This window comes from Haemorhous mexicanus, chromosome 1 (genome assembly GCF_027477595.1).
Source record: "Haemorhous mexicanus isolate bHaeMex1 chromosome 1, bHaeMex1.pri, whole genome shotgun sequence".
Taxonomy (NCBI): Eukaryota; Metazoa; Chordata; class Aves; order Passeriformes; family Fringillidae; genus Haemorhous; species Haemorhous mexicanus.
Window position 1 is genome coordinate 43,185,610 of NC_082341.1, and position 21,665 is coordinate 43,207,274.

General features: G+C 38.3%; 1 protein-coding gene across 3 annotated transcripts in view; it reads left to right on the top strand.

The window, feature by feature from the left end:
* NEK11 (NIMA related kinase 11) overlaps positions 1–21,665 on the top strand; it is an 82,846-nt gene that overhangs the window by 49,561 nt on the left and 11,620 nt on the right. For all 3 annotated transcript variants that reach the window (XM_059847497.1, XM_059847503.1, XM_059847512.1), the window contains 3 exons: positions 7,250–7,374; positions 12,617–12,677; positions 18,936–19,032. In XM_059847497.1, the coding sequence (XP_059703480.1) occupies positions 7,250–7,374; positions 12,617–12,677; positions 18,936–19,032 (283 nt within the window). The remainder of the gene's footprint in view (positions 1–7,249; positions 7,375–12,616; positions 12,678–18,935; positions 19,033–21,665) is intronic.

Below are 21,665 nucleotides of genomic sequence, written 5' to 3' on the forward strand. Positions count from 1 at the left end.
CTTGGTTGAATTCTCCTGCTGTATTTTCTGCTTCACAGAGCAAAGTGTGCCCCTGTGATCTTTTAAAGATGTGCTTTCACAAGTGAATTACATCTAGGTGTATAAGGGCTCAACACCTTTTTGCTTGGTTGCAATCATTTGCTTGTTTTTCTTACTTGTTCAACATATGACTTATATTATTGCTTATATCTAAATAAAATGCATTTTGCATCTTTGCTACATCCAGACTCTTGTGTGCAAAACTACCAAGTTTGGATATGAGCCATTTCCATATGTTTTCTTCTCTTTCTGTAACTTTTAGTTGTGAAAATACCCCCAATTTAAGTCTTAAAAATGGCATTCTTGAACCAAATCTCAGGGAGAAGGAAGTGAGTCTCTTAAGGGGCAGATTTTATGTTAACATGTAGACATTTTCCTTCATGTCAGACTAAAAGGGAAAGTGTCAAGAGGTCAGCATCTGCCAGATTCAGGAGGAAATTAGAGTTTTTATTGGAAAGTACACTTTGACTGATAAAAAAAAGTCTAAAATAACTCAGGGAGTAAGACAGATAGTTTTAAGTTGGTGTCATTAGGTCACTTTTCCTTCAACTTGCATCTCTTGGTCTGTTCCTGCTGGAAGCAGTGCAAGTAGTAGGGCAAATTTTACACTAATAAGGACTCTTATGCATAAATGAAATGGCTTCCAAAACTCATTAAATACTCCTTGTTATTGACTAAATCACTGTGTTCTTCTTTCTCTTTATTCACCCATCATTGCTAAAAAGATTTCTGAATATTTCGAAGATTTTTAGATTTGCTGATCTTTAAACCATCTCTGAAATGCAGCATGGCTTCATCTTCATTGTCACTGCCTACCAGAGCTCCCATTTCTGTATGTGACAACTAGGAAATCAGAAAAAAAACCCAACATATTATTCAGAAAACTAGGCAAAAATGTGATCAAAATCTTCCTTCTTGCAGTTCATTTTTGTTAACCACTCCTTTGAAGGACTTCTTTTTTCCTCTCATGCTTAGTCTCTGTAGTTACTGATAAAATACCAGGTGGTGGAATGTTTAGGGAAGAAAAACTGTGTCCTTCAAATAAAATATTTCTCTTGTAAATTTAATTTTGGTTAAAAAAGGTAATTTTTCCTTGGATAAACACTTTGAAACTTGCTGCTTTCTTTCTAACATCAAGTAGTAGATGATTCCCATAAGGCTACTCTGATTCACACCCTCTGTATCTCTTTTTCTAGCCATTTCACAATAGGTAGTTCTTCTCTCAGTGACACCCATAAAATAATTGAAGCTTTTTGCTTTTTTTAAAATGCAAAGAGGAGAATTATAAAGTATTACTGTTTAAATTTGGTTATATTTCTAGTTTTCATTTAGGAGAACTCATTTTACTTTATGTCTAAGCTGCTCATGGCCATGTCAGAAGATGATTCATTTAACACTTCATAGTTCTTTTGTCCTTCTCCAGAAGGATTCTGCAGGACTTTCATGGGCACAAAAATCCTGTACATCCCCTAGTTCATTTCTGAAATGTATGTTCTGAGATTCTGTTTCAGCCTAGTTTAGAAGAGATAGAGAAAAGATTCCACTGTCTTTCCGAACAATGAATCTTCAGAGCTTGAAAATGCATATATCGTCTATACTTGACCAAAGGATGGGGATTCTCTTTGACTGAAACTTTTAAAGTTGAAGGGTTTTGTCTTGCACAGGGGAAAAAAACACCAAAAAACCCACCTCAAACCCCCAAACCAATCTGACTTAGCTTAGATTATAATTAAGAAGTTATTTTAGTTTTTCTAATTATATGGGCATTGTCCTGAGCAGCAGAGTGTCACAGAGCCCTTGATCTCCTTTGTGGTAGAATTTCTCACTCAGGATGATATAACTCAGGGAAACATCTCTGTCTTTCAAACATCTCTCCTATTGACCATGCTTCAGCTCCTAATGTTTTCTTCCTTGAAGGCAGAAATGCTTTTCTGTTTTCTCCTCTGTGATAACTGATGCACAGCTCTGAAGAGGGCTGCCCAGCCCTGTGCACCAGCTCCTTTTGCCAGTTCCTAAGTTTCTGCTTAGATTGTTTAGTGTGTATGTTAAATATGTGTGCACAGACAAATAGATCGGGATACTCTGAACTGTTTGTGTGGAATCAAATAACCACAGCATTACAAAATAATTTAGGTTGGAAGGAGCCCCTGGCAGCCTAGTCCAACCCCCTGCTCAAAGCTGTTCATTTCAGATCAGGCTATTTAGGGGTGTCTGATCAAGTTTTGAACACCTCCAAGGCTTGATTGAGCTCTTGAGTATTCTTTAAACCACTCCTTCTCCTTCTTCTCCTTCTCCTTCTCCTTCTCCTTCTCCTTCTCCTTCTCCTTCTCCTTCTCCTTCTCCTTCTCCTTCTCCTCCTTCTCCTTCTTCTCCTTCTTCTCCTTCTCCTCCTTCTCCTCCTTCTCCTCCTTCTCCTCCTTCTCCTTCTCCTCCTTCTCCTCCTTCTCCTCCTTCTCCTCCTTCTCCTCCTTCTCCTCCTTCTCCTCCTTCTCCTCCTTCTCCTCCTTCTCCTCCTTCTCCTCCTTCTCCTCCTTCTCCTCCTTCTCCTCCTTCTCCTCCTTCTCCTCCTTCTCCTCCTTCTCCTCCTTCTCCTCCTTCTCCTCCTTCTCCTCCTTCTCCTCCTTCTCCTCCTTCTCCTCCTTCTCCTTCTCCTTCTCCTTCTCCTTCTCCTGCCTCTCCCCCTCTCCCTCTCCCTCTCCCTCTCGGAATTTAAGATGTTCCAGGTGTTTGTTGTGTTTTGTCCTATCACCATTCAGCTCTGCAAAGAGACAGGCTCCATCTTCCTTTTATCCTCTGATCAGATAGGCATAGACAGCAGCAAGGTTTCCCCTTTGCCTTCCCTTCTCCGGGCTGAAGGGACTCTGCTCTCCCAGCCCCTTCTTGCACCCAGCCTGGGTGCCACTGCTCCAGTAGGTAACACCTGCTCCTATGGGATCAAACTGGTGTTTGCTGATGCATTTCCACAGAAAGGAAAGGATCAAGGGCACCTTTGTGCTACTGATGGGGTCCTGCCATGACCTTTGTCCTGGCCCTGTCTCTCAATTTTCTGAGTTCTCTGTGTCAGTCTCTGGTGGCAGAGGTGTGGTAACAGCACTTTCTGGTGTCCTGGTTCACGTCACTGTCTTAGGAGTGCAAAATGTCTCATGACAGTGTGTGTCAGAGCAGTTGAGTGATTTGCTCCTCACTTTCCTCTGTGTGATGCTGTGCAGACCGAGTGTAACAAAATGAAAATGTAGCAATTTTTTCCTTAAGGTAGGAATGTGGTAGCTGAGCAATTCTGCCTTTTTCCAGAGATGCAATGAAGCTTTTGGATCAAAAAGTACAACAGTCCTTAAGAATCAAGTGTGACTTTATTACTGTGAATAAAAATAGTGAAAATTTACATATGTTGCACCATTCTGTTTTCTTTTTTCCTTTTACTGTTTTTTTTTTTCCTTTTAATAAAAGTGGCCTTACTTATTGTCTTCTGCATGCTCTGGAATGTGGAAATACTACATCAATGCAACAATGACAAGTATGAGTTTGAGGCAGAAGAAAATTAAAGATATTTATCAAAGTATTTTCATCTCTTCGGAGAAAATTGTTGTTGCTGAGTTACCACACTACCTGAAACAAGCTCTTGGTGGATTTAAGCAAAATATTACAAGTATCACATTCCTCTGTTTTCTGTTTAGCTTGTCTTCTTGGGAAATAACCAGGCTTTTATGTTTTTTTTAGATAATGGGTTTTTACCCTTTATTCCACTATTAGCATCACGTTACTGTATAGAAAGAGATCTAAAGAGGAATGGTTTTATTCAAAGCTTGTTTTCTTTCTAATATCTAATAGCAAGTATCAAGTGTTTCAATGCTATGCCTAAACCATCTAGCAACACCAAAGCAACAGCCGAGTTTGTTCTGAATTCAGTGCTTTGTAAGCAAATAAAAGCTGTTGTCACTGGCCTTGGTGCAAAACACACAGCTGGATAAAGCACAAGGTGCTTTCAGAGACCAGCTGAGAGATGTGGGGGTGTCAGGGGGCAGAAGCAGCTCTACAGACCCTTCCTTGTGCTCCCTGTGGAGAATGTAAGAATGCTGCATCAGAGATGCTCAGCTGGATGCCAGTCCAGCTGTCAAAACAGAGGCAGGGTCCCCTGGGTTCTGCAGCAGCAGTTTTGTTTCCTCTTTCAGCACAATAGTCTTGGCATTGCCCTAACTTAACACTACTTCTTTACCCAAGTACCTCCCAGGCACAAATAGGCTTAATTTCTAATTTTTTATCAGAGCAAAGGAGAGGGTCAAGGTCCTGTCACTGGAGTCCATGCTAGGCTTTGCAGTGGTCAAACAGCCTAGCCCAAAGACCAACATTTTTTTAAAAATACTTCTATGAAAGCACAAACCAAAGAATTTTCTTCTGTGCTACATTACTAAGTGTGCAACTTCTCTAGTAACATTCAGGAATGGGAGCAGTCTTTTGTCACCTGGTTTGTGGAAATTGGAGGTGTATGTGAAATCACATGGAATTATGGGAAAACTCAGGTTGCAAATGTTCTAGAGGATGGACTGCAGGCATAGCAATGGAAGCTCGTGGGGCCTGAACTCCCTGACAGTGCCTGCCCTGAGCTGAAAATACCAACTCACTCAATCTATCTGCACTTGGACTTCACTAGGCCAGCACAGGTACAGCTTGCCAGGCTGATTTATGGTGTCTGCTGTGCCAAATCCACCTGATCTGTTCTTGAAATTGGTCTGATCCTGGGTCTCAGCTCAATAAGCTATTCTGTACTCAGATAATTCTGCAGAGAACCAGAGATGTCTTGTGCATCTATAATACATGGAGGACTGGGCGGGGAGCTGGCTCTACTTTGGTAAGATTCAAAGAATTGTTATATGGAAACAGTTTAAATAAATGTGTAAATGCTTTGAAGGCTCCTTCTTTAAAGATGCCAGTCATAAAACCAAAAAGTTTTAAGACCTTTAGTTAGATAAATGCTAAATTCCCCTGCAGTGGACATGCTTCTTCTTTCAGAAATGCCACTTGGAATTGGTTTCTGAATGGGGGCCAGTAAACTTGTATACCCTGGGACATCTCCAGCATGTGAACTAGCATTTCAAATTGTATTACTAAGCTCAGATTAACTGGCTGCCTATGAACAGCTGTCAAACCCATTTCACAAATGGTGAGGTGAATAATTCCAACAAGGATGCAAAGGCTGGCATGGAAGTGGAGCACAGCCACTGCCAGCCTCTCTGCATAGTTCAGGGGCATCACCAGTTTTCTATGGTCATGGGCTGCTCACAAAGTATAGAGTTTACATCAGCCCAAGCAGACATTTTAAAGTTACAGTGATGAGTAAAAAGACTGATTTTGATACCTTGTTTGGTTGGAAAGGGGAGGCTTGCATTTTTTAGTACAGCAACAAACAAATGGAGAACGTGGGAGAAGATGACTCAGAAAACACCAGCATAGTCTGATGTTTGTATTACAACATAATAAATGGGCTGTTTTATAAGTACTTGAATGCACATAGACAGAATGCAGATGAACCTAATAAAATTATCCTAATCACTGGGATGACAGCCTCTCTGCAAGAAAGAAAAATTGATCACCTCACATGGAAAAGGAGATGTATCTTAATTTTGTGGTGCTCTTTCCACGTAGAAAGGATGATATTTAAGATTCTCTTTTTTAATAAAGTGCTGGACTTTCTGTCAAATGGCACTTTGTAGAACTCAAGCAATTAAATAAATTCTTTCTTTGTGAGAAAATATTTTTGGATTGGGGGTGTTCTTCTGGAAACTCAGATCTTGATTAGTTGTTTGATTGTTTTTTCAAACTAAGAAAGATGAAAAAATAGGAAGGATTAGGATTAGAAATTGTGACAGTGGTGCATGGGGCTTTTATGCAGCTTCCATTAATATCTTAAAACAGAAACCTGAGTAAAAACGTGTCAGCATTTTGGAGCTAAATCAGGCTTCTAAAATAAGGAAGTATTTTTGAAATTACTTTGGAGACAATAGATAATAGACCTTATATCTCAACAGAAGAGTTAAACCATCTAATTCTGCAGATAGCTACACTATTTTTTCTGAGTTCTCTTTCTTTCACCTTAAAAGATTAGAATTGTTGCTTCTGCCTAAACTCAAATGTCTTTTATATGGATTTTAATTGCGTTCCCCTATTCGAATCCTTTTGGGTTTTTATCCGTGTAAAACAATTTAAAAATCGATTAATAATTTTTATGTCATATTGTTTGAGGTTAATTTATTTAAATGCAGTAAAATTTAAGATAGTTCTTATTTCTCTAAAGGGGCAGACTTAACTGAAGAGAGTGGTTGAAGTTAGCATTAGCTAAAATTATGACAATGACACTGATGATTTATGACAGAAGAACATTAAATATTTTTTGTCTTCAACTAACATTTCTTGTAGTAATATCCCCCTGAAGGAAATGCAATCAGACTTCAAGCTGTTTCACTAATTCTTTTGTACAGAGTCTGGGATGCCAAAGGATTTCACCCAGTGCAGAGTGGCTGGAGTGTCTTTCAAGCTGTGATGAATGTGTTGAGTTTTAATACCAAGTATTTTATTTCTTGGGCTCATTGGCTACATTAATATTACACTCACTGCTATTACTAAAACTTGTGATGGTAATAAATTGAGAGAGCATGACACAAAAATATGCATAGCTTGATTTTATAGTAGTTTCTTTTGTTTTATTGTAGTTTTTCTTCAAGAAAGTTTGGGAAAATATATAGATTTAATTTCTCATATCTTTTAAATATGTACCTGACATATGTATTATTTTCTATTTTAGCTAAGCAGTTGTATTCACCACAAGTTATGTGTGTTAGAGAAAACAAAACTCAGTTATAATTTTAGCTCACAAAAGCTGGGTTCAGTTCAAGACTGGCCTTGCTTTGACTTAATGATGCCATAAGGTCACTTCCAGCCTGATTTATTGTAGTTTAGAGATTTCAGTGCAATACCAGTATAGATCCCTTAGGTTTATTAATTCACACATGATGAGGATTTGCACTTTGCCAGAGCAGCTTTAACACTGCTTACCATATCACTAAAGAGAAACATTTTACTCTGAGAACTAGCCTTTGCTTTCAATTACAGAATGCATTGCTATTGACATAACATTGGTGCTATAAAGTTCATTTATATCTTTTTCAGATCATTCTTTTTTTCTCTATATATGCTATAAACTCATAATTGCCTTTAGAGATCCCTGAAGACCCAGAAATTGCAGAAGAATATTATAAAGATGAGTTTGAATCCTGTTCAGAGGACAGTGAAGAGGAGGAAGAGGCAGAATTGTCATGGACAGTCTCTAAGACAAATCACCAGGTAAATGTGACCTTTGAGAACCCTGTATACACTTGATGCTCATTTTCCATGAGAAAACTGAGTTCCTTCCCAGAATTTGTCCTGCTGGCATTGCTGATTTTTTTTTTTTTTTAGGAGTGTGTGTATATATCAATACCATGAATTAATTATATGTGTATTATAAGATATTGATGAGAAAGATTTTTGCATTCCTTCAAGATTAAAGGTAATACTCCCATGAATGCCTTGAGGTAGATCATTCTTGTGACTCTAAAACACTCAAAGTGGGATCCTCTCAAATGCCAGCTATGATTTAAATTAAATTAAAGCTGAAGGTATACTTCAAGCATAAGATCTAAGCTCCAGCTCTAATTCCCAGGCAAAGATAGTCACCTCTAGTTCCTGCCTATATTAAACATACTTTCTAGGACACCATGATGAACGATGAGCCTAAACAGCTGCAAGACTTGCTCAGCAACCCTGTAGACTTTTCCACCCCACTGAAAGTGTCAGTGAAGAGAAAACTTATTGCTGAAAGGCTTAAAGTAGCTTTATCAGTTAAGGCTGCCACAAGAAAGTCAGGGATTGCAATGTGAAGGTTGAAGATTATTGCAAAAGGCACCTAATTTAGATCTGATCAGAATGAGCTGAGATGAATCTTGTCTCCAGTGATCAAGTCTCAGTGAAATCAATAAACTTAAGTGCCTAAGGCAGTTCTGAAAATGGATCTTCCTAAGGCATTCAGGAGCTATCAATTTCTCCCATGGGCCTCCAGTTTCAAGCATGGCCTGCAGTGCCTCTGAATGATACTATCTGGTTCTGCCCAGGGACAGTAACTTTATTCTGTGATCATGTGCAAAGTTTGCAGAACAGGGTGTGATGTCTTCTGCATTTCAGGGAACCAGCCAAGAAGACTAATACTCTTCACTGAATTATAAATAACTTGTGGTTTTTGAAAAATTTGAACTAATAGCTTCTTTGAGATGTAGTTTTTAAGGTGAAAATCAAGTTTGAGAAATCAGAACTCTAGTTCTACCACACTAGCAGGGGATCCTAAAATTGTCCCACAAGTAAAACTTGAAGTTTACTCAGAAACAACTCCATTCAATCTAGACATGTCCCCCTAACTTTCAAATTAACCACACAGGATGCCTTAAAATTCAAGAGCAGTTTGTAATCTAAAGAAATTGTTATTCAATTGTAAAACATTGGATTATCTTAGACAATAATTTTTAAAAGTTTGCTGCATTTGTGCTTACCCACAACACATAGACATGCAAAGAAACCATTGCCCGGAAAGTCTACCACAAGGTACTCTTGAAAATGAAATTACTCATTTTCATCATTGAAATTGCTCATTTTCATCAGACTCTGAGACAATTTTTCTTTTTTAGAATGCCTTTTAAAATTTTCATTCAACTTTCATTGATGGTATCATTAAGTGTCAATCAGTAGTGGTTTTGAACAGACAGACTGCTGCTTAGAATTAATGAAGGGCAGAAGACAAAAACAGATTTCTCAGTAATGCAGAATAAATTAGGTGTTGGCATTCAGATGTGAGCTGCAACAATCCCTCATGTTGGACTGACTAAAAATCCCATAATAAGAACCAGCATAGTGGGCTGGAAGAGCCATCCCAGTGGCACCCCATTGTCTCTGTCACTTTAAGATATTGAATAAGTGTGTTTCTGGCTATTGACACAATTACCTTTTCTATTTTTTGAGGAGTGAAAATAGGCAATTTTTGCTTTCTCAAGTGAAAAATTCTGCAGTAAATCCGAGTTGAAAGCAGACTGAACATACCTGTGCAAATCTGAACATCTTTGTCTGAACTCAGCAAGCAGAAGGGTGTGAGGGGAAGAAAGCAAGCATTATTAGGGAGTAAACATCTAATGCAGGTTGGATGGAATACACAGAGAGGTCCCTCTTTGGTGATTATAAAGGGATTTAGAGTTATTAACATGCACACAACATCTTCCTTTCGATATCAATGGTTATGTGAGATGAATCCCACTCAAAGGTAGGTGGGATCATGCTCAGTATTAATAATAAGCTTCAGATCCTACCAGAATAGCAAAAGTTTGCTTCTACAGTCATTTACTTCATACCAAAACTCCTACTTCTATTTCTATGATGGTATTCATACTCTTAAACCCTTTCTTCAAAGATACCTTAAACCAAGCTTTTGGAGGTGTGTGCTAAAAAGTCATTCCACTGTAACACCGGGGCTAGTAAGGTAATTTCTGCAAATCTCTTAAATTTCCAATCCCAAGATTGCTTTACTAGTTACTTCTGTGCAGAGAGGGCAGAAATGCTGCGCCTGGTGGTGCTCTCTGGTGACCCCATTATTTGAAACAAGGATTAAAAAAATTTCCAATGTTCATGCAGTAGCATGGGGTCAGAAAAGTCATCTTTATGAACAACATCTTAAGGTGCAAAATGTAGAAAGGGATATGAGCTATTTATTCAAGCTATATTAGGCTCCCACAGATGTCAAGACAGACTGGAAAGTGGCAGCCTCACATGGGATGTAGGGCCACTTAGGAAGGTAGAGTTAGGCACTGAAACACTTTAATTTTAAAGGTTTAGGGTGGGAGATAAGACAGCTTTTTTTTTTTCTCATGTTGACCCCTTTCAGTACAGCCTATCTTATTTCAGATAAATTTTGCAGCACTGCAGTTTAGTGTCCTTTGTTCCTTTTTTTTGGAGCAGAAATGCACATTGACAGATTTCAAGCAGCAATTTGCCAGTTACTTTTCCAGACCTCCACCTCTTCAAGCCAGTGGTTCTTTTCCACATGTCTTTTCAATAGGAGAACCAGTTTCTAATTAGGGGGAAATTGTAAAAAATAATGACACACTGTTTTTAAAAGCATTTTAATGTGTGATGCTTAACAGAGGTTTCATCTTGAAAAGTTAATGTGCAATGAAGCTTCCATTGGCTTTGATTTAGCTGAGATGCTGGTGGATGCTCTTGGCTGCAGTTCATCACCATGCTCTTAGTGGTTTTTCTCAGTGACCATAATAACAAATTCACCCTCTTCACTATGACAAAGTGTGTTGCAGTAGGTTCCTATTTTCAAATTCCAAGTTGTTTCTGAGATTGTCAAGCCAGACAATCAGCTGAGATAAATTATCACAGCTCCAGCAGCTCTGAGTGGTCTGTGTGCTGTGACCCCTGAGATGCTCCACTGGATTCCTAACACATGTTTTGGCAGGCTTGTGGCTGTTAGAAATGGGGTTATTTGCTCTGAATCTGGAATATGCAAGCATTCACCCACACTGGCCCCTGTGCATGGGAGTGCCTCTCTTCTGGGCATCTGTCACAGTCCCTTGTCCATTCTGTAGGGCTCTGCTTTCTCTGAAAAAAAAACAAAACAAAAAGAGAGAGAAAAAGATTAAAGAAATAGATTAAATGAAACAGCTAAACCCTCTTCCAGTGCTAAGCCCAAGTGGGGAAAAGATAGAAGGATAGGAGTGATGAAGAGGTGAAAATATATCTTTTGCCTTACAGCATAAAGAGAAGAAACCAGCTTTGTTGTCATAATTGGAGTAAATATGATGTCGTGTTGAGAGAAGTCAAAGGTTTGGGAATTACAGGCTTAATCCCATTTAAAAAATGTTTTTTAAAGGTTTTATTAAAGCAATAATGTTGTATATGGTTATTTAATATGTTTTGCCTATCTGTCTGTAGATTTGTGGTTAACTGTTAGTGATAATAAAAGTAAAACTAATCATGAAGTAATAATAGCAGAAAATCAATATAACTTTTTTATTTTGAATGAAAAAGATTTAATGAAATCTTTTTGAGGAAGTCCTAATTGTTCTTTTTTTTTTTTTTCAGAAGTACAGAGAAATTATATCTGTAATACTGTCTTAATTCAATATTCAGTATGTGCTGTGTATATTAACATAATAAATGCATTCCTTGGCATTTCCTGGCTGTAGAATGGGAAACACTTGTGCTGACTTGAGCCAATCAGGACCCCACAGGCTGCTCCAAAAGGGGAAAGAGGCTCCTTTGAACCTATGGGCTTGTGGGTTACCTGTTGTAATGGCTAACCAAGAACCTGATTCCTGCCTCACAAACCTCAGCTAAATTAGCATTGCCTGTTTCAAACATAAGCCCATACAGCAGCTTGGGGTGAAAGAATAGTTAGTTTATGCTCATCCCTAACAGCTCCCACTTGCATCAAAATGTCCCTAACCAGCTGGAAGTCATTGCCAACAATTACTGCTGTCCTATTTAGGAGTACTGGCTGTTCCTAAATTGAGAAATTTAGAATAGGCATTTTAATAAGACTACAGAAGAGCATAAAGCAGATTGTCCATTGTAGAAGTGGAGGTCAATAGTGTTTCTTTTTATTCCATTGTTTTCAGTCTTAAAAGCATAGAGTGCTGACTATTTTTTTTAAAATACATATTTTTGACATATTTTTAAAAAATACATACTTTTGACATATTTTTTAGCAAGGTCGAGATTTTGACTGTCAGTTTTAAATAGTCAAGAACTGCTGTGTTTTTAAATGTGATATGGCAGCAGCTTCTGCACACTCAGAGTCTAAGCTTTTCTAGGACTGTCATAAAATTGTGATGTTCTTCCTGGACAAAAATCATTGTTTAATTGCCAGAACTTTAAATTTCATCTGTGTACACAAACAGCATTTCATATGAAGATATCATGGCAAAACTGTCAACCATCTGTTTGGTAGCAGAACACTTGAAATATAAAAGTGTTAAAATCTCTTCTTAATTAAAAATTTTTTAATTAGTTGTTGTTACTAGACATGTAAGTAGATGCAATTACATGAAAGATAGGTATTAATTTGCTGTGGGAAGCTATCATAAACATTAAAAATTTTGGCATCATTAAAAAGTATACACTTGCCTTTTTCAATGTAATATTGGTTTAGTTTTTCCAGGACTAACTGATGATAAAATGCTGGTATATTTTCACAGACTGCACACCACCCTCCACAGTAAATATATCTCCTTTAAATTCCATGCACAGTTGTTTTAAACACTTGTGTTCTGCAAGGAATCTGACTTAAATTGTGGTTTGGTTATTGCATCATTCCAAAGCCTGATGATTTAGGAGAAGAAGACATAGAAAATGTCCTGGGCAATGTAACTTCTTTACAGTTTAGTCTTGACACTTACTGATGTGATATCCTCTCTGTTGGTGGGATGGTACCTCTGGGACATAGTGTCTGTGTTTAGGTTTGTGCTCACACTAATGCTATTCCTATTTCTTTTATTCACAGGACAGTGATATGGAGGCAATGGTTGAGTATCTGGAGAGTGTCCTGAATAGCAGCTCATTGGGTAAGATGATGTATCCTCTTTAGATAGCAGCAGTTATTAGCAGTCTGTATGCATCACTGTCCAACTATTTTCATTTTGCAACAAAATGACTCAAAAAATGTGATCCTTTTGAAATTGACTTCCTTAATCTACTGCAAAGAAGTACAACTATGCCAAAAGAAAAGGCATAGGTAGTTAAGTGTTTCTTTTGAAAATAATAAAACCATAAAGCATGATAGTCAGAAGTATAAAATGTTATTTAAAAAAATTTAAAACTTGGCTAGTGTCATTTTTTTCTCCAGAGGAAAATATTTGAGGATGTGTAAGCTATTTTATAGTTTTTAATCCTGGTAACAATAAGAGAAAATGAATTAAAATATTTACTATTTTAAACATTATGATTAAGGTTTGGATAATACTTATTTATGTAACAGTATCTCATTACAGGTGCAAAGAAAACAGTGAGAATGTAGGTTAGTAATTTAATCCTAAAATCACTGGCAAAATATTGTCTATAGATTTACAGTTGGAAAACCGGTGTCATTGTGTTCTACTCAAAAGCTAAAAAGATAACTTATGAGAAAGAAGGCTATTTACTGTGGCTGTCACAGTCACTGTCCTCAGAGCCACCAGGTGGGACTGTGCCAGCAGCAGCCTGAGCAAGAGCTGCATGAAAGGCCAGCTGAGCTCCCAAAGGCTCCCATGGGAGCTGCAGCCTTGTTTAGCTGCTTTGTTTGCACTCATTCAGTTGGGATAAACCTGATTTGGGATAATCTAAAACCACAACACTCCTAGGAAGTCCTGCTTCCAGAGTTCTTGCAGTGCTGAGCTCTGGTTCGCCCCTGCTTGTGAGCCTGGGCAGGTGGGAAGCGAGGGCCAAAGAAGAAGGATGAAAGGGAGTAATCAAAGTTGTTTCCAGGTCACCTTCTGGGTCACATTCACTGGCCACCTTCTGGGTCCCATGCCAGGTGATCCTCAGGACTGAAGGAAGGAACATTTACATCCAGTTTCTCTTCACACTTAGAGAGAACTTCCTATCTCCAAATTCTGCACTCATTTATGTATTTGCAGCATCACTGTCAGCAATGGGTTTGCAGAAGTTGAAATAACAAACAAATTTTGCTCTGTGCTTCAATATCCTTTCATTTAATAAAGAGAAGAATTGCCTTGAAGGTTGGTGAGAACAAACAAGAATATTAGCCTAAGACAAACAGTGGTGTTTTAAAAACAATCTTAGTATTAGAAACTCCCTTATCTTCCTCTTTTCCCTTCATTATTAGGGACAAGAAGATGACCATTTAAAAATTGTAATATTAAAGAATAAATTGTACTTTTTATCACTAAAAAAATTTCCAACCAGTCTGTGCTGAAACTTACAGGCTTTTTTCAAACTGGGCAGTAATTAGGTATGATTTTCTCCAAAGAAATATATGTGATGAAAATAAGAGACAAATCTCCAGGTTCCCTTTTATCTTTGTATGCCCAGTATCACTTAGAAAGTTTAAACTTTCATATTCTAAGTTCTTCCACGATCAGGCTATACGCCTGCAATTGGGGTCATTTTAATGTGTTTGCCAATGTTCATTTATATCTTGCGTATTCTTCACTGGGCTCCAAATTCCCATTGCATCAAAATTTTCTGTATATAGTGCATTTTACCTAGGTTAGATACTTGCTGTCTTTTTCACCCTAAAGCTAGTTGTGTCCACTTCCAGGTCTGCATTTCCTTTACTAACCACTAGCACATGGGTTTTACCCATGGCATTGCCAGTACTAGCCAGAGCCTCCTTTCTCGACATCCCATGCCTGTAGTCCTTTACATCTCATCTTTTGTTCCCACTTTTCAAGCCATCTGCTGTTGTACCAGGCCTGTACTTCTCTACATTAATTAAATTAAGTTAGTTATAAATATGTCTTTCTACACAGAGTACTGCTTATCCATCTAAAAAAGCAGGTTGTATCTTACAAGAATAACTGGAAATAAACCAAAACAGCCCACTACATAGTAATTCAAGGAATTGCTGCTATAGCTTAAGCAATTCAATCAAAATTTCTGTCAGGACAAGACAAGATCAGACAAAGCCTGAAGCCTTGCAGGCTTAGTTCCAGGTGTGTGGCCTGGGACAAGCAGTGGCAATACCATATTGCTGGGTTACAGAGCTGCAACAGAATTATAATGGCTGCTCCTGAAAATGGTAAGGATTTCATGGCAATAATAGGGCAATGGAAGCAGGAATCTGGCCAGGACAGAATTTCTTGTAGCATCTTCCATTATTAAAGTATTACAAAAAAATTATGAGTCATTTCAAGCAGTTGTTAGAGAATAACCAAGAAGAAAAACACTAGAAGTTTTTTTTTTTTTATGTCAGCAAATGCTGTGATAAGAAGGATGCAATAAATATAAATTGTTTTTCAACAGGTGGAATTAGTTTAGAATAAACCTCAGTGTTTATAAAAGGACTTGGGAGGTAACTGATTTTTCTCCTCAAGAGGTCCCAGAATCACTCCAAGTACAAGAGCTTTTGTGGTACACAGTTTCTTTTGTGTTGTCTATAAAGGTCCATGTGGAGTGTGTTTGAAATAAGACAGGCTGTGCTGATAAATTGAACAATTGGGAAGATCCCAGAAAAAAACTGCAGAAGATAAGGGAGTTTGAAAAACTCATTTTAAAATTTAGTAAATTTGCCTGGCATTAAGGGAGAGAAGGTTAGGGGGAGTTGGGTCACTTTGTATTGTTTATGAAACTGGAAAACACATCTGTTTCTAATCTTTCATATCTTGTACAAAAAGGCATTGTAGGGTCTCATATGTAGAAGTGAAAGGTAAAGAAAAGAAGTTTGTGATTCAGTGGAGATGACAGCTTCACAACTCCTCATGGCTTATGAAGAGATGCAGAAGATGTGTATCACCTATTCTTTGGTGATTAGCAGAAATGTTTGTAGGAATGCCTTTGGACCATAATTTATGAAAACTCTTAGCAGATAACACACCTGTGAATAAATTCCTTTCTCTAGAGATCCTCAGTGCAAACCTCAAACTGGTGCTCTATCGCCTGAGAGGACAAAGATCGGGTGCCCTTTGCCCTGTGTTGTTTCTGCAATACTGGGTTAGACACTGGGAGACATTGAAATACATTTAGAAAGCCACAATACCTGGTTTTGAAAAGACAGTGCTCTTGTTGTTTAGTTTGATTTTGCTTAATGGATCAAGAATGATATATTGGATAAAAAATGCAAATAATTATCTGGTAACTTTTTGCAGAAGCATAGTTCCTTGTTGTGTGTTGATATGTGGGCACACAAACTGCCTGAAGCTGGATGCAAAATACATTGTTAATCAAGTAACTGCTTCTAAGAAAGTACCTTTGATGTAGAAGTTGGTATGGTTATAAATCACCCGAGCAACATTTGTTGTGGTGTGCTGTAGCATCAATGTATCAAGCTCTTTGCAGTCTTCACTGAGAACTCTCTTTTTTTAATGACTAACCACACCTTTTCAACATCCTAAAATGTTCAGTCTGTGCTGTGTTGCAGTAGCCAAAAAATCATATTAAATGGAGAGAAGGATATAGAGTTTGCATATAGAGACTGTTTTTCTTGGCTGACTGCCAATGTGTAAAGTAGACAAAATTTGAATTATTTAGCCAGGAATCCCAGGGAAAAAAACCCAACAAAACAAACCCAAACCCCAAAACAAACAAGAAGGATGTTTTTAATAATGAGATGTCAGAGGAGAAGGAAATATTGTAGTAATAAATATACCAAATTCACTACACAAAAAGAATATGCTGAGCTCTTACTACAGTGATATATCCTGTAATAATAGTAATGCCAGAATTTATCTGGTGCCTGTGGTTAAGTGTACTCCTTTTTAAGAGACTGCAAGGTTTATATTTTCCTTAGGCCGCTGGTGCTCAGGGCATCAATTTTTAATTGGTTTCAAAGCCCTACACATCTGGACCTTAATACTGTGCTAACTGAGAGAGGAGCCCACTAAGTCACAAACACTGCTTTGCACAGCACCTGGGATTTCCTCAGAGCTGTCCTGAGGATAACTGAATTTTCCAGAGCTGCTGAAGGAGTTGAATGCTTACAGACTCCATATAAAACATATGGATATGCATGTGCGCTGTTACAGTAAACACTCAGGAAATGTATTAATAGGTGAAAAAACTGGTTGCCAGTAAGAACTGTGCTTGTCATTTTTCATCTTTTAAGCTACATTAACTATACCTGAGTAGTAATACTTGGGCACCAGATAACTCCTAGCCATTAGGTATAAGATAAGCTAGGAGAATGTTTTTAAATATGCAATTGTTTGTCCATCCTGCTAATGGAATCAGGAATCCATTTCTTCTGTGGTTCCAAGCTTCTGAATCCAGCAGATGCTCACTGTGAGTGATTCAGTAGGATCACTCACAATGGAAAGTTTTAATCTCAGTATTCAGATGGATGTGATCAGGGTCTAGAATCATGTAAGGCATAGGAGCTTAACTGTTGGGAGAGTCATGATTACACATTCCAGGGAAGCATTTGGTGTTCTCTGGGGGTGTTTATATCAGCTCATAGAGGGAGGGGAGCAGCAAGCTGCCTCTGGCTGCATGTGATCCCTGTTAATGCAATCCAAACTAAGCCAAACCCCAGCTGAGTCCAAGCCAAAAACCCCTGGTAGGAGGAGAGTGTGTGTTCAGTTAGACAAGACATTGTGTTAACTTGTTTGACTTTTGTCTTGTTCCTACCCTGTGCAATGCCCTCCCGTGCCTGTTCAGAACTTGGGTCCTGTCAAGCCCACACATTTACGCCCAGATACATCTCCTTTTTTTGGGCAGTGAAATCCTAGTGCCAAACAATTTGCAAGAAAAGGGTAAAATAGCTGCTTTGTTCAGCTTAACAAATTGAAAGCTGAAATAGGATCTTTTTTCCAATTATGAAGAAATGAAAGGTGTGGTATTTGCTGGGTCCCCAGAATGAAGGAGGACTTGATGAATCTGACTCCATGTTCTTAGAAAGCTAATTTATTATTTTATGTATTATACTATATTAAAGAATGCTATACTAAAACCATACTAAAGAATACAGAAAGGATACTCACAGAAGGCACAACAAGATGCTAATTAAAAGCTCGTGACCTCTTCCAGAGTCCTGACACAGCTGGATGGTGATTGGTCATTAAGTAAAAACAATTCACATGTTGGATAAACAATTTCCAAATCACATTCCAAAGCAGCAAAACATAGGAAAAGCAATCAGATAATTATTGTTTTCATTTTTCTCTGAGGCTTCTCAGCTTCCCAGGAGAGGAAATCCTGGCAAAGGGATTTTTCAGAAAATATGACAGTGACATGAAAGGAATTTGCAAAAGGGAAGGAAAGAACTGCATAAACCAAGAGAAAGGACTGGCACAGGAGAAAAATGAGCATGAACTACTTGACAGAGAAATTTTATCAGGAAATAAGAGATTTTAGCCACTAGCTCCCGGCGAGGCTTTGAAATTGTCTTTCAATGGGAGCAGTCAGGGCAAAAAGTACATAAATTTCTTAGGAAAACCACAGACTTGTATGATGGGATGACTACATAAAATTGCAGCATATTTGAGCTGATAAGCCTGACAGTCTTCTGTGATTCAGCACTTCTGTGTTCCTGTGGACAAGGGCCTCAGTGGCATGTGAGCCCTAGGTCCTGGAATATTGCAACAGCTCACAAGGCCTGCAAACAGACAGAGTGGGTATGTGTGTTTATGCATGTATATATTTCTTACACATACATATGTATTTAAATATACAGGTATGTTTATATATATATATATATATTCATACATAAAAAGAGTACCTTTATCTGAAGGAGAAACTGATGTCGTAAGATAAATACTTCCAGTTTACAGTAATGATCAATTTCCAGGGGAGACTTGCCTGTTAGGAAGAATGTTCTTGCTCAAAGTTAAGTAAAAAAATAATGGAAGAAAATGCATATTGTCTAAACAGATTTAATTTTGTTGGATATTTATCCATCCCAGAACTTTCTCAAGTGATTGTCCTTTGTTGTAATTCCTTGTGTATTCCTTGTTATTACAATTCTGGTGCCTTTAAGATATAAACCTACTTGTCCCTCAGAAAGGAATTGCCCTTAATGTACATTAAATAATCTAATTCATCTTTAATTAATGTGGCACAGCCTTGTGAGAAACAGGAATAGTCTTCCTCCTTCTGACTGCCCTTGATTCTGCAATAGAGCTTGGGGGATGAAGGTGAATAAGGTTGTGTGTCTGTGCATTGATTTGTAGGCTCGAAGACTGTCACCAGTGTGTCTCCAGGGGTGCCCCAGGGATTCAGAGCTCTCAACAGCACAATGGCTGAGACCAGGCTGAAACGCATGAGGGAGTAAGTAGCATATTTACGTGTTACCAATGTGCAGGCAAAGAATATGGGTTTGGAAAACTGCAAAGCACAGCAAATAAAACCCAAAAATCCCATCAACAAAAAGAAGTAGATGATAAGGTGTTTAGAGACTTGCCTACTTGCCTCCAGAGAGGATGAAAGCTGACCCTCACTTCTGATTGTTTTCTTGTAAGCTGTACAATCACTGACATCCTTCCAGGATCCAGTTTGCCTTCCCTGCTGTCGGTGTCATTCTGAATTACACTTTCTTTATTAGCACAGCCCATGCCCACAGATCACCTGCAGACGTACACATTACCACCATGTTTGCTCCTTCACTTGCACTTCATTTTTGCTTGGAATGAAAAGTAAGTGGGTTTGTTTCCCATGGTGATATGGTGTTTTAAACCAAACAAAATTGCTGCTGTTGGCTGGGATTTTCAAATGAGACAGCAGGCAGTACATGGGCAGTTCCCTTTGAAACTTATTGTCTACTTGTTTTCAGCATTGCTGAAATCCCAGCTCTATTTATAAAGGTTTCAGTGTCTTAATAAAATGAAGGTCTGTGCTTCCTTTCTAGAATGTACTGGTTAATGTATCTTGAGCCTTTATCTTGACTCAGTAATTTCTGGCCTTCCAAGATTGATTGCATCCTGTTTTAGGTGCCGATCTGATAATCATAGTGATGTGTATTATTTCTGGGATCAAATATTCTTTGCAATGTTGCAAGATTCAACTGCTGTCAGAATGTAAATTCTTTAAAAGGGCAATTTTTCTCCTGTGCAGGTGGACAGTGCCAATAATGTGCTGGATGTTATTGGAACACAAATAAGTTCAAACAGTAGATGCTAAGAGTTATTTAAGTGAGCTCTCTGAAGAAAATGAGTACAATTCCAACAGCATTGATAGCAAACACTGTTTAAAACAAATCACCATGTACTACAGGAAAATACCAATCACATTTACTCCTGATAGAAGTTGTTTGGTTTTACAGTGTTTCAAGATTCAGCAGCTCCTGAGGTTTCCCTTCATGGCTTAGCCTTATGGTGCAATCAGTCCCAGGTCTCACAGCCTTCCTCTTGTACTGCTTTTCATTCTCTTTTCATGGAAACTACTTATAAAAATAAATTAATGATTATGTTGTCCCAGCTACTTACAAGGTGAGATTTTTAGTGAAAATGCTCACTAAATTTAGAGATTTCACCTCGAGTTCTCATGGTTTCTGGATAGAACTTAAAATATTTTGACTTCATGGTCATTGCTTTTAGGGCTGAAGTATGTTTGGGTCACTTCTTTCAAATTCTGTTTTTCCAGTGCTGTTTCATGTTTTTCATGGTTTGTTGTGACTCACGTTTTTGTCCTTTCTCCAAAACATAGCATGACTTTTTCATTTTCTGAATATGTAAAGGTCAGAAAGGACGTAATTGCTTGGAAAGTTAAGTGTTGAGGAACAAGTCAATGAGCACAGTACCCAGCATGTGCATAGTCAAGGGGATCTCTGCAAACTCTGACCCATGGCCAATCTACACACAGGGCACAGTGGGGTTTTCAGTGGTGAGAAGGAAGCACATCTGGCTATAAATCAGTACATAAAGCCACAGCTTATTTGCTCATCCTTCAGCAAACTTCATATGATGTGTTTTTTGAATGTCATCCACAAAACAGTGCCACATAAGCAAGGCTAATGTAATTTAGACTTGTGCTATTCAGCTTTACTTGGATAGGTGTAGACTTTTGGGGGGATGGGTGGTGGTCTTCCAGATGACAGCTTCTGGTGAAGGAGACAATGTGGGGGATTTGTCTCACTGAGACAAACTGAGTAGCTGGAGTTCCTAAAAGGAAAGAGAAGAGCAGAGCAGGGGAGATAATGTGGAGGTGCAGTGAAATCTGTTTGGGTGTCAAGTCACTCTAGAAAGAGGACTGTGAAGTTTTGGGATTTCTACCATTTCCAGATGTTAGGAGCAATAGGTTCTGATGAGGGATACTCCTATGTCATGAGCTGCTCATAAACAAACTTTGTGCCCACGCATTACAGATGATGTTACTGGCAGAAAGTGTCAGTAGCTCTGATAAAATGGTAGATTCATCTAAAATACCACAGGGTCTAACAGTGAAAGCACCTTTTAGCCATTTCCAATTGACATGTGAATAATGCTGGCTAGCAAACCACTGTAGCAAGGCAGTCACTTGACAAGATATTATCTGCTCGTTGCTTGAGTTACTGCAGCATGACTCACTAAATGCCTTCTTTGACTTCCTGTGTATCAGAGCATCAATTTAGGAGGTTTTCACTGTATTCTTATGGTGGACTTGACAAGGATACTCATGTGAGAGCAAAGCTGTTCTAAAAATCTTTATGGGACTATTGAAGGAAGCCACTGATATTCTTGAATGTGGTAGGTAGGAGTGCTTGGTCTCCTCCTATTTTAAGTGAAAAGAAATGGCTTTTTTATCACTACAGCCCCTAAATATTTTCCCTGACTTTTTCTTTCCAGTTACCATTGCACTCTCTGTTCCAGTTGATCGCGTCCAACATCAATGTGAATCTCTGTCCTCTCAGTTAAAGTCATGATAAAATCACCAACTCCAGTGACAACAGTTTCTAGTTTGTTATATTTGTATCAGAATTCATTATG